We start from the raw sequence: 13,040 nt of genomic DNA on the forward strand, positions 1-13,040 counted from the left end.
ATAAAAAGTCAGAAAATGTCATCAGATTTAATTTAAGTCCAAATTAAAGAGTTTATATTCCATATTTTGTCCAACCAACAGTCCAGACCTCACTGAGCTAACAAAGAAGACAATAAAAAAGGTTTGAACCAGATAATTGTTCTTTCTTTTCTCAAAACATATCTAAACAACTAATCTCTGTTTCTCAGGTTCATCTGCATCTATCCCATCTACATCAACAGTAAGAAGACGCTGGCTGAAGGACGAAGGATCCCCACAGAGAAGGTTCTTACTTTCTACAGTTTTAATGACGCTTTACCAACACGCCACCCGTTTTTTGGCTTTAAATATTCTTTGAGAATCCATATTGTCTTCATGTATACAGAGCAAACAGTGTAATTGGTTTTCCAGTTGTGACGAGAGCTGAATCATGGCTCACTATAAGTCACAGCCTGCGTCTTCTTTTTAACACTCTGCTGAGTGATTGAGTCAGAATCAGGTTTACTGTAAAGGAGGTTTTCACATACAAGGAATTGAACTTGGCGCATAACAATAAACACTGGAAGATAAAAGACAAAGTGAGTAGGCCCACTGAAAAGGCAGGAATCATAACATCGGCACGTCATCGGTATCGGCCGCTATTGGCTTTAAAATGAAATATTAGAATCGGCCAACGTGCTGATATCTGCTGATGTGACCAACGGATTTGGGGGTTTTTTTTAGAAAGGGAGAGATGCGTGACTGCTCTGTTTAATCAAACGTAGATCTGAACCTTGTGTCAGGTGCTCATCGAGAACAGGAAACAACAGGATTCACAGGAAGGTGAACCAAAATTCTAGAAAACAAGGAAGGAAGTATTAAAACGTTTTTATTGTAGTTGCTAAATCATTAAAAGAGCTGACATGTTTCGACCACTGCAGCTCATCGTCAGGGCTTTAAAAACAAGTTTAACATCTGTTCTACACATTTCTTAAACCACCACAAAGTAAAATAATTCTCTTTATAAAACAAAAGGCTGTGAAATATTATTTTCCTCAGGGCTTTATAAAAATTTAAAGGAAACGTTCTTTTGAAATCAGACCATGAAATATTAGTACTACACAATACAAACACAAATTCAGGGTCTTACGGTGCGTTCGTTTTGTACTCAGAGGTTGGAAATTCCCAGTTCCCAGTCGGAAGTTTAAACTCCAACTCGTAAACTCGGAGCAACCGCATCAACCCCGACTTACGAATTCAAGATGGCTGCCGGTCACATACATAGTGAGTAAACACTCTGCTAAAGTACTGTTTTATAGCAATTCTATGTTATTTGTTTTACATTAGGTCAGACATGTCTGCAGCGTTCATCAGTTGGAGTGCACGATGGCTTTGAAGCTGTCTATACTCTGAAAGTGTAAGGGCAACAAAGGCTTTCTTGCGGGCGTCCATGTTTATTTCCGGCTTGTCTACCGTTGTCAACTAGAATGCAAAAACTGTTGTACTAAACGAACGCACCCTTAAACCAGGGTGTTACATGAGGAGGCTTACGTAAATAAAAATACATACAAAAATAAAGATAAACTGGAGCACAGACAAACAGATACAGAGGTATGTTCAGTCAGAGGGGTCAGGGAGTAGAGTTGGATCATTTTCCATAATATATGGATATATCGAGATTGGATATCGGCAAAAAATCCAATATCGTGCACCCCTAATAAATAAAATATCTGAAATAAATCTGTATTTAAAATGAAAAGAGCTGCGCAGTGTTTGAAACTAGGTCGATAAAATATAATGTGCAGGTGTTCACGGTAGAGTTGTCGGGAGATGAAGATTTTCTGCTCAAGTTTTCTTTGCCTGTCTGTGACGTTTCAGGAAGTTACACTGAAGTAGTGAGGAGTTACTTTGGTTTCACAATAAACTGACTTTCATCGTCGTCTCTGAATCTGTTTCCACTCAGCAACATTTATTTGTCGCCCTTCATCGTCGCTGGGTTTCCTCGATTCTGACATGTTTATGTTGTTTCTAAGAAGCTTTTGTTTTTAACTGCTCTGCACTCGAGTGTGTCGCCCACACATTAGATTTATTTACACCAGTGTCACGTCACTTCATGACAATTATTATGGTATTTGATAATGCAGCTTCTGAGAAATCAGGAGCTGTTTTTGTTTTGATGCCGCAGATCTCTAAACGCAGCAGAATCACTGTCACAGACAAATGAAACCACAGAAAGGCCTGAGTCAGGATGAAGGTGGTGTAAATGTAGTGTAACAGCTGGTGTGTGTGTCTGCAGGCGGTGGAGAATCCGTCCTGCGCTGAGATCAGAGACGTGCTGACGGCGGCGGGGATGAACGTCTACGTGGAGGTGAAAAGAAAAACTTAATTGTTTCTGCAAGGTAACAGAAAATCACTCAACAAACATGACAACAAACATATGTACGTATATGTTTGTGTTTTCCAGAACAAGATGCATCCCAGAGAGTGGAACAGGGACGTCCAGTTCAGAGGACGAGTCAGAGTCCAGGTGAAGCAGGCGGACGGCAGCCTCTGTCAGGAAAAATTCACCTCCCGTAAGTCCGACTCACACAAACACATCAGAGTTTAAACTCGGGATAATGAAACTCATTTTCTGACCACGTTTGTCCAACAGCGTTCAGGCTAAAGAGACACGTATTGTCCAAAACCAGACACACAATCCTGATCTAAGTCCTCTCATACGGAGTCTGATCTGAGACTTTTATTTACTTGCATGTTGGCACAAACGTCCACTTTGAGTCAAGGATTAACTGATGAGAAGTTTGTGGTCAAAGGTCAACGTCACTGTCTCATTCTCAAAAACACAAAACTCAAAAAGGCCTAAAGGGCATGTACGCAAATTTGGCACAAACGTCCACTTGGACTCAACAATTAACTGACTAGATTTTGGTGTTCAGAGGTCAAGGTCAGCGTGACCTTGTCTGTGTCATTCTTGTGATAGCGATATCTCAAGAATACCGTTAGGGAATTTCTTCAAATTCGACACAAACGTCCACTTGGATTAAAAGATGAACTGGTTAGACTTTGGTGGTCAGACTCAAAGTCACTGCGACCCTGCATCTGTCTCAATTTCATAAATGCAATATCTCATAAAGGCCTCGAGGGAATCTCAAATTTGGCACAAATGTCCGCTTGTACTCAAAGACGAAATGGTTAGATTTTAGTCGTCAAAGGTCACTGTTACTTTACAAAATGTTTTTAGCCATGACTTCAGAATTTATGCACTAATTATGACAAAATGTGACACACATATCGAACAGGATAAAATAATAAAGGTCAAAGGTCAGCTTGACTGTGACATCATCATGTTTTAACGTCATATCTCAGGAACAGAAGGGGAGACATTTGGTCAGATACTGAATTGGTGACTCTAATCTTGAAACTGTGCTGATTGTATAGATCTTCTGTGTGTGAAGCATCCATGTTTGAGAGTTTGTAGTTTCTTTGCAGCAAATTTTGAGGCATCGTAGGCAGCCCTATACATAACTACGAGGTGGTAATTTTAGTAATGTGATGTTTATGTTATATTTTTATTTCCTCAGGTAAGGACGTGATGTTCTATGTAGCGGAGATGATCCCTAAACTAAAGACTCGGACCCAGAAGAGTGGAGGAGGAGACACCAGCTCTCAGCAGGGAGAGGGAGGGAAGAAGAGCAAGAAGAAGAAGAAATAGACTCAAAGAAACAACCTGTTTTTCTTTTTTTATTAAATAATTTTAAACATGAGGTCCGTCATGCAGAATCACACCCTGAAACTAACGAATCCAGTTTTTGTTGTGACCTCAGAGACTCGCTCAGCTGTCGGCGTCCAAAATGAAAATATGTCTCCTCTTTAATTCTTTAGATTTTGACCTCACTGACCAAACTGCTGCAGCTCATCATGGCGTTTGTGAAACGCAGATAAAGGATCTAAGTTCTGTTTTATGTCAGATTTCAGAGTGGATGATGTGTTTCTGTTTCTGTGATACACCTCGTCATTCACTCCACATTTTGTTAACGTCGCTGTGTCTGTTTGAAGACGAGATGAATAAAGATTTCATTTTCACATTTTTTGTCGTCTTAATTTGAGCATATTTATTTTCCTCGTAAAAGCCACCAAAGAGACTTCATCGGCAGCACGTTGGGAAATTATAATTTATTGTTTGGCCTCACTCAGACTCTGATGGCTGTCGCTCTGTCTCTCAGCATCTGACTGTCAAAGGCTGCAGTTACACTTTAATTCTCAGTGTGACATCTGTGATCGGATGTGCCCAATCAGAACGTCTGCCTGCGATTCCACATTTGACGCTTTAGTGCCACCTGCCTGATCCCACATATTCTACGTGTTACCTGGTCGTTGTCCAAGAATAGTGAAACGTGTTTTCTGTTGAAGTACAAACGCAGGGAGATAAGTACTCGCTCATCGTAGAAGTGGTTACGCCTCCAGTACGTTATGATGCAGAGCACACAGCTAATCGCTACATGCTTTGTTGACGTGATTTAATTAGTGCATATTTGACAGACTCGGTGACAACAGAGCGACGCCCGCCTGCTGTCAGGATTCAGTGTTGTGTTCACACCGAGCGCAAATTACATTTAAAGTCGATGTAAAAATGGACGCGATGCAAATGATGCCAAAGTGCGAATTAGGTGAGTAGCAGAATTTTGCATCAAACTTTTTTTTGTTTCTTTGCGAGAATTGAAAACACTGAACCTCTGCGACTGATTTGTGCTGCGACAGCCAATCAGCATTGAGATCCTCTGGTGACGCTGATGACGTCAACACAAAATATTTGAGTTTATATCGTAATTACGACACAAGATCTCTTAGTTACGAGATCAGGTGTCATTTTATTTTCTTGATCAAGTGAATGCAGCGTGCTCCATTACAAAGGCAGCAATGGGCTTTTAGACACTCATGGTTTTTGCTTTTCCACACAACACCTTAAAGTTTCTGAAATATCTGGAAAAATTCAGTAGTAAAGCCCAAAATCTGAATCATGTGTCTCAGTGTCTTTGTTCTTTAATGTCTGTCACGTGGCTCCTTCACTGTTTCTATTGTTGTTGCCTTTCTTATCCTTAAACTTGTGCTCCTGACTTGTTCTGTACTTCTCCTTCCTGTCCCCGGGCGTGACGTCACATCCTCTGCTCTCTATTTACTGTTACTAGGCAACCGTACTTTGCAGTTTGGCTAACTCACCAACAAACCCGGTTGACTCTGTAACTTTAACCCGAGGAGCGATGTCCGGTCCTGTGACGGACACGAGCCGGGCTCCGGTGGCCTTCGGCCTGCGGGCCGTCCCTCAGCTGTTTGAGGAGCTGCAGCAGCAGGAGGTGGGGAGGAAGAGGAGGAGGAGGAGGCAGCGGGCCCTGAACTCACTCTGTGACCTGATGCACGACCCGGAGAGGATCTACCAGGCCGTTACCGGAGGTACACGGTGCAGAGACGATACCGCACAGACTGGGTTCACTTACTTCATTTAAATACTGAGTTTGGTCCTGTGTCTAAAGCATGAATTGAAACATTAATCTCTGTAATGAGAGGGATAAGATAAGATAAGATAAGATAAGATAAGATACACCTGTATTGATCCCACAATTGAGAAATTCCAGTGTTACAGCAGTCAAGGGGAAAGAGTCAGATTAAAGATTTCAAAATTTAAAACTTAAAAAACTAGGCATGCAGAAAAAAGTACAAAAAATACAAGAAACAGCAATAAATAATAATGCACAGTTAGTACAAAGTGAATATTGTATGTGCAGATAAACAACAACAAGGGGGACAGGTATGCTCATAGTGGTGTCCCTAAAGTGTCCATGGTGCAGTTTACTGTGAGCAGTGCTGGTTATGTAGCTTGACAGCAGCAGCAGGAAGGACCTGCGATAGCGTTCCTTCACACACTTTGGGTGAATCAGTCTATCGCTGAAGGAGCTCTCCACAGCTTTTATCTTCTCCTGCAGAGGATGGGAGTCATTAGTCCTCAGAGTCCAGAGAGCATCCCAGGACAGAGCTGGCCTTCTTGATCAGCTTGTCCAGTCTCTTCCTATCTGCAGCCGAGACACTGCTGCCCCAGCAGACCACTCCGTAAAAGATGGCTGATGCCACCACAGTGTCAAAGAAGGTCTTCAGGAGCGCCCCCTGCACTCCAACAGACCTGAGCCGCCTCAGCAGGTAGAGTCTGCTTTGGCCTTTCCTGTACAGTGCTGTCATGTGATCAGTCCAGTCCAGTTTATTGTTAAGATGAACACCCAGGTACTTATAAGATGTCACCATCTCAAAGTCCTTTCCCTGGATGTTCACCGGTGTTGGGGGAGGAGTCTGCACCTGCGGAAATCCACCACCAGCTCTTTGGTTTTCACCGTGTTGATCTGAAGGTGGTTCCTCAGGCACCAGTCCACAAAGTCCTGGTTCAGTTCTCTGTACTCCCTGTCGTCCCCATCTGTGATGAGGCCGACGATGGCAGAGTCGTCAGAGAACTTCTGCAGATGACAGGTAGGGGTGTCGTATGAAAAGTCTGCAGTGTAGAGGGAGAAGAGGAACGGTGCCAGCACCGTCCCCTGCGGGGCCCCTGTACTGCAGACAACCAAGTCCGATACACAATCCTGGGTCCTGACATACTGCGGCCGGTCCGTGAGGTAGTCCAGGATCCAGGATGTGAGGTGATTAGCCACCCCTATGTGCTCCAGTCTGTCCCTCAGAAGTGCAGGCTGTATGGTGTTGAAAGTTTCAGATCTTCTCCAGGTGATGAAGAGCTCTATGCAGGAGGAAGATGACGGCGTCGTCCACCCCAGTGCCAGGCTGGTAGGCAAACTGCAGCGGGTCCATTGAAGGACCTACTGCGGGGCGGACACAAGACAGGACCAGGCGCTCCAGAGTCTTCATGAGGTGCGATGTTAATGCCACCAGTCTGAAACTGCTGAAGTCCTTGGGGTGCGGAGTCGTGGGCACAGGTACCACGCAGGATGTCTTCCACAGCTGTGGTTCTCTCCCCAGCCTCAGGCTCAGGCTGAAGATGGAAGGAATTCACAGAGCTGAAAAAATGTGATCTTTATCAAAGCCATCGTGTCGTCACAACTCGTTATGAATATGACTTTAAATGAAAGAGATGAAACACAATGAAATGAGGAACTCAAGTAACGCGTGTGTGTGTGTGTGTGTGTCTCTGAACTGTCACACGTGACACAATCGTCCCCAGCTGACCCCTTGACCAACATTTAAAGCTAGCTACCACACAACGTTAGCTTGCGCGCTAAACGTTGACTCAAACCTTTGAATTTTTAATAAGTGTTTGATTTTTAAATGACGAATAAGCTGCAAGCTTTTAATACAAAAACACCAACATTAAAAATTACTCTGTTTTGTGTTTGTTGCACAGAATGAGCAGGACGTCAGGCCAACTGTTTTACATCAACATGACGTCACAGCGCCCTCTAGTGTGGCTGTAATAAGCTCTGTGACAACCAGCCCCGGTCTCCCCTACTTTTACTGCAGACACTGGAACTTTAATTTTACTTATAGAAGATGGTGATGCAGAACCTTTATTAGTAATAGAGTACTTTTACCTCATAGTAGTCTGTCAGTACTTTTACTGAAGTACAGGATCTGAGCGCTGATATAAAAACAGATTTAGATGAAAAACAAATTTAAAATTAAATTAATATAAATACATTTTTAAAAAGTTAAAATTTAAAAAAATAATAATTTTGAAATCAAATTAAAATTGAAATTAAATTTTAAACAGATTTAGAATTAATTTGTCTTGATTTAATTGTTCCTCTGTGGTTTTAAGGATTTGTTTGTAGAAAATATTATTAAACTGATTTTACCCTTTTTTTTTAAGTGCTGATACATTCTTCATCCTCCTCCTCGTCCTCTTCCTCTGCAGGTTTTCTGGAGCAGTTGAAGGTTTTGTTTGAGGATGAAGATCCATCAGTCAGGACAAAAACCTGTGAGCTGCTTCACCTGCTGAGCGCCCACAGCATCGGCAGGTAAACAGACTGTGGTCTTATGGGGACTATTTTCAGCGGCGGATGAATCTGTGTGTGTGTGTGTGTGTGTGTGTGTGTGTGTGTGTGTGTGTGAGTCCAGATAAACTCCAGTGTGTGTGTGTGTTCATGGTGATGAAGGAACAGCAGTGTGGCTGCAGACACACACTGAACCTGACGGAGGAGCAGTTAGCGATGAGCCGTTTGTCCTTCCTGTACTCTGTGATGTCACCAGCAGATGGCGGTGTAGCACAAATCACTGAGGGTCAAACTGTAGTGACGTTTAGTCACACAGTGAATCTGTCAGTGGAAATAAATGACAGCAGGAAGTGACACCACATGATGGACGACGGCAGCTTTAAAGCTCCAGTGTGTCGGATTTAAATCTGATCTAATGGTTGTGTTCTGGTTCCCTCAGAATGACACGTTTATATCTCCACAGGGAGCAGGTCCTGTCTACAGAGATCACCATGTTGCACCGCCATGTTTCTACAGTAGCCCAGAAGGGACAAACCAAACACTGACTCTAGATAGAGACATTCATGTGTTCACGTTGGACACTGTAGTGAGAAACCAGTTTAAATCAGCTGGTGTGTGTGTTTCTGAGAGGAAGAGACCTCTGAGGATAATTCAGCTCCTCAGCAATCAACACTGAAGGAATTCTAACCAGGAGCAGTTTCAGATGGTTGTAATCTGTAATCTGTAATCTGTAATCCTCACTGATAGACAACACTAAATCCTTCTGAATCTGACACTCTGTTCCTTTAAATCCCTGTTTGTTTATTGGTGTCTGTTTTGTGTCGTCCTGCAGACAGGCCCTGCTCTCCTCCTCCCTCCTCCCTGCTCTGTCTCAGCTGTTGGACGACTCCTCGTCCTCCTGCAGGCTGAACGCCCTCCGAGTGTTGCACCGCCTCACTCTGCTGCCTGCAGGTAAACTCATCACCTCTGAGTCCAAACTAGAGCTGCACAGGGAATAAAGATAATGTTGAGATCACTAAATGACTCAGTGCAGGAGCTGCAGTTTATTATGAAGGCTACACCGCAGAGATCTGAAGACTGAGTGTCTCTGACTCTTGAAATTAAATGATTAAAGATAGATAGATTATTTTTATAGACATGTTTCACTGTCAGGGGAGCAGTAACATTTGCACTTTGTGTAGTAATAGCAGCAGTTAAACTGATAATAATAATTATGATTATACTGTAATCATAAACTCAGTCACATGCGAAATTGTGTTAGAATATTTTGTCTTGTATCACTTCGTTATTTAAAATTTAACTGTTCGTGTAATTGCTGAATCGATGAATGAAGTTCTGCCAGCTTGGCTGTTGTACGAATCGCTCACTGAAGTTAAGAATTTTCAGCTCTTGCGAAAAAGCATATGACGCGACATTGCACTCACTTCATCCGCGCTGCTTAATTTGTGTCAGTTGCGTTGCGTCCATCCCAACCGTCACGCCGTCTGGCAGGAATTCGCTCCTAATTGTGTCTTTACGTTGCGTGAGTTTGAATGCTAGAATATTTTGTGAAGACTCGTTTTATTATGTGCAAATAACTCACATGATAGGCTTGTGAAATTGCTGAATCAGTGTATGACACGAAATCGCGCTACTCACTTCATTCACACAACATAATTTGCAGATTTCACGTCATTCACATCACATCCATCACGCCACCTGGTGGGAATGGCGTCTTATTATGTTTTTACATTGACTCTACATGTAATTCACTTGCGCAGATAGTTTTATTCATACGTGGTGTGTCGCGTTTCTCGTGCGACTTTAAACACTAGAATATTTTGTGTCGACTGGCTTCATTACACACAAATAACTCGCATCATATGCACGTGACATTTCTCCATCGATGAACGAATTTCTGCCGGTACGACGCGTAATCATGCCACTCATTTCATTTGCGCCACTTATTTTGCGTCATTCGCATTGCGTCCATCAGCGGGAATTCATGTCTCATCGTGTCTTTCCATTGACTGTACATTTAATTCAGTCTTGCGAATTGTTTTATTCGCACCATACGTGATGAGAATTTTTGCATTGCGTTACTCACATGAGTTTAAACGCTAGCATAGTTTGTGTCCATCGCACCATCCAGAGGAAATTTGCCTCTAATTGCATCTTCACATTGACTTCACCTGTAATTCAGATTGTTTTATTTGCGCCCAGTGTGAACACAACATTATGTTGTTATGTAGCATCACAAAGATTTTATTTTATTTTACTAGAAATCACTGTGTGTCATCCTGCAGGTGCAGAAGCTCTCCTGACTCTGGTTCCTACACTGATGCTGAAGCTCAGAGAGGTGAAGGAGGAGGAGGAAGAGGAGGTGCAGGTGCAGGTGCTGCTCCTCTCCACCCTCAGCTCCTGCTCCAGGCTGGACCCTCGACCGGCTCTGGCCTCTGACGGTGTCTCTGTGCTGGGCCACAAACTCTCCCACCGCTCCCCGAACATCCGCAGAGAAGCGGCTGCCGCCATGATGGCCCTCAGGTGAGACACCAGGCTGCAGCGTGACATCCTGCGCTCACTTCAACTGTCACTTCAACTCCTTTCAGTGCTAACACACACACACACACACACACACACATAGAGTCACTCTTCTCATGACTTCAAACCTAAACTGAAACGTCAGCATCAGTTTCAGTCTTTGTTTGTTTGTTTGTTTGTTGTGATTGCTCTCTGCTGGTTTAGTGTTTGTGATGACGGGAAGCGGCGGGTGTGTGAGGAGGCGGTACTTCCTGCCGTGGTCAACCTGCTGCAGGACGACGACGTCGAGGTTCAGGCCTACGCTGCAGGAGTCATCATGTACACCGTCATCATCATCACAGGTGCTAACACACACCTCATGTACATTTCTGTTCTGACCGCCGTGGCTCTAAGGACTACATTACCCATGAGCCTCAGCTCTGTCTCAGAATCAGTGAACTGATTTAAACTGGGTTTGATGGCAGGTAAGCAGCGGTGTCTGGATCTGAACGTCGTCCCCGTCCTCCTCGCCCTGGTGTCCAACAGTGAAGAGGAGGAGGAGGATAAGGAGAGGAGGAAGAGGAGGAAGGCCCTCGTCATGTACTCCCTGCGGGCTCTGACCGCGCTGGCTGAAGCTCCGGATGGCCGCCGCCTCCTGCTGGAGCAGCTCCCCCTGCTGGTGAGGAGGAGCGAGGCTGCAGAGGAGGACCAGGACATCCGGCGGGCCGCTCAGACCGCCGTCAGGGTCGTCACCTGGACTCCCTGAGAGGACGGAGACAGAACTGCGGGGTCAACATCAGCTGATCACAGAATAAATACTGTAAATATTCTGATTAATTGAATAATCATTTTATTAGTAGTAGTATCAATTACATTTTACAGGATGTGTGTAATGTAAATATTCATGATTATTATTATATTATCTTCACCACATGAGGAGCAGTGTGGAGCTGAAAATGGAGCTGAAAATGGAAACGGAATTTTTTTGCCAGTTATAATCACGTTTTTAACAAATAATGCAACATTTAGGAAGAATGACGTTTCCTGTTTACATTTTTTTAAATATAAAAATCTCTACTGACATTATTTATTTTAATTTATTTCATTTGGATCATCAGCAGTGATCTCGTGTCCCCCACAGAAAAACAACAACAATAAAAATGAACAGTTTAAAATCACACAGCATCAATAAAACAAGAAAAGACAACATGTGTAAAACTTACTGACAGTGAAATGAAAATATTGACACCAAATATAATTATTAATTGTATTTTTTATAATAAGAAATGACACGGATTTTATCTGAACAACAAAAAGTTGAATTAAAACACTTTATTCTGTCTGGTGTGAGCAGCAGCTTCCATGTTGCTTCATCACTGACATCGCTAACACTCATGTTATGACTCCTCTCTGACTGGACAGCTGTGACACTGCTTCAGCTTTTACAAGCCTGAGTCCAATAAAGTCAGGACGCTGTGCAAACGTTTCAGCAGCAACGCCAGAGCTGAGGAATAAATCCAAAACCTGCAGTTCCTCTAATGTCCACTAGAGGCTGGCTCCAACAGTGAGTCAGCCCCACAGACCTCCACGTTCACATGTAGAAATAAACATGTTTACAGCCTGGTACAAAAACAGTTTTGGTCTCTGGAGCTAATTCCAACATTCATGACGCCTGTACGAGGCTGACTTTATATATAACTCACCTGTTTACATTTTTATTAAGGCTTAAGGGGCCTCTCTGACTGACAGGCTGTCTGCTGACAGTGTCGTCGACTTCTCAGTCAGCTCCTCCCTCTCGCCCAAATATGGTCACTTCTGGCTCCAAAAAAAACAAGATGGCGACGTCAAAATGTCAAACTAACTCCACAAACCACTGGGTAACGTAACGTTAGCTGTGTCTGACGTTATGTTAGCGGTGCTCCGGTCATATCTCTGCACAGTTTATTATAATCCAAACTTCACTCCGCAGTTCTGCTGATCGTCATATTGAATATAATCTCTATAATAATCCTTCACATGATGTCATGTTATTTAACGCGCACACACACACACACACACACACACACATACACACACACACGTAAACACAGGCTGATCTGGACAAACAGGCGGGTTTAATATCCCCGTAATATTCCACATGGAGAGTTTGTCAGGTATTAATGATAATAAAAACAGGTTATATTAAAAATATACAGTACAGGCCAAAAGTTTGGACACACCTTCTCATTCAATGCGTTTTCTTTATTTTCATGACTATTTACATTGTAGATTCTCACTGAAGGCATCAAAACTATGAATGAACACATGTGGAGTTATGTACTTAACAAAAAAGGTGAAATAACTGAAAACATGTTTTATATTCTAGTTTCTTCAAAATAGCCACCCTTTGCTCTGATTACTGCTTTGCACACTCTTGGCATTCTCTCCATGAGCTTCAAGAGGTAGTCACCTGAAATGGTTTTCCAACAGTCTTGAAGGAGTTCCCAGAGGTGTTTAGCACTTGTTGGCCCCTTTGCCTTCACTCTGCGGTCCAGCTCACCCCAAACCATCTCCATTGGGTTCAGGTCCAGTGACTGTGGAGGCCAGGTGGTCTGCCGCAGC

General features: G+C 43.2%; 2 protein-coding genes across 3 annotated transcripts in view; both read left to right on the plus strand.

Moving 5' to 3' along the window:
- The window catches only part of srp19 (signal recognition particle 19), a 5,236-nt gene extending 1,193 nt beyond the window's left edge, over positions 1 to 4,043 (plus strand). The window contains exons 2-5 of the mRNA XM_049579381.1: positions 189 to 264; positions 2,255 to 2,326; positions 2,423 to 2,531; positions 3,540 to 4,043. Coding sequence (XP_049435338.1) covers positions 189 to 264; positions 2,255 to 2,326; positions 2,423 to 2,531; positions 3,540 to 3,670 — 388 coding nt within the window. The 3' untranslated portion in view covers positions 3,671 to 4,043. The remainder of the gene's footprint in view (positions 1 to 188; positions 265 to 2,254; positions 2,327 to 2,422; positions 2,532 to 3,539) is intronic.
- Positions 1 to 11,762, plus strand: part of rsph14 (radial spoke head 14 homolog) — a 19,900-nt gene extending 8,138 nt beyond the window's left edge. The window contains exons 2-7 of one of the 2 annotated variants that reach the window (XM_049579377.1): positions 5,145 to 5,406; positions 7,862 to 7,964; positions 8,773 to 8,891; positions 10,226 to 10,463; positions 10,665 to 10,801; positions 10,925 to 11,762. In XM_049579377.1, the coding sequence (XP_049435334.1) occupies positions 5,217 to 5,406; positions 7,862 to 7,964; positions 8,773 to 8,891; positions 10,226 to 10,463; positions 10,665 to 10,801; positions 10,925 to 11,205 (1,068 nt within the window). In that variant the 5' untranslated portion in view covers positions 5,145 to 5,216 and the 3' untranslated portion in view covers positions 11,206 to 11,762. Of the gene's footprint in view, positions 1 to 4,195; positions 5,407 to 7,861; positions 7,965 to 8,772; positions 8,892 to 10,225; positions 10,464 to 10,664; positions 10,802 to 10,924 lie in introns of those variants that run through there. The other variant, XM_049579376.1, reaches the window with a different exon arrangement.
- Positions 11,763 to 13,040: the final 1,278 nt, after the last annotated feature.

Source organism: Epinephelus fuscoguttatus, linkage group LG6 (genome assembly GCF_011397635.1).
Source record: "Epinephelus fuscoguttatus linkage group LG6, E.fuscoguttatus.final_Chr_v1".
Lineage (NCBI taxonomy): Eukaryota > Metazoa > Chordata > Actinopteri > Perciformes > Serranidae > Epinephelus > Epinephelus fuscoguttatus.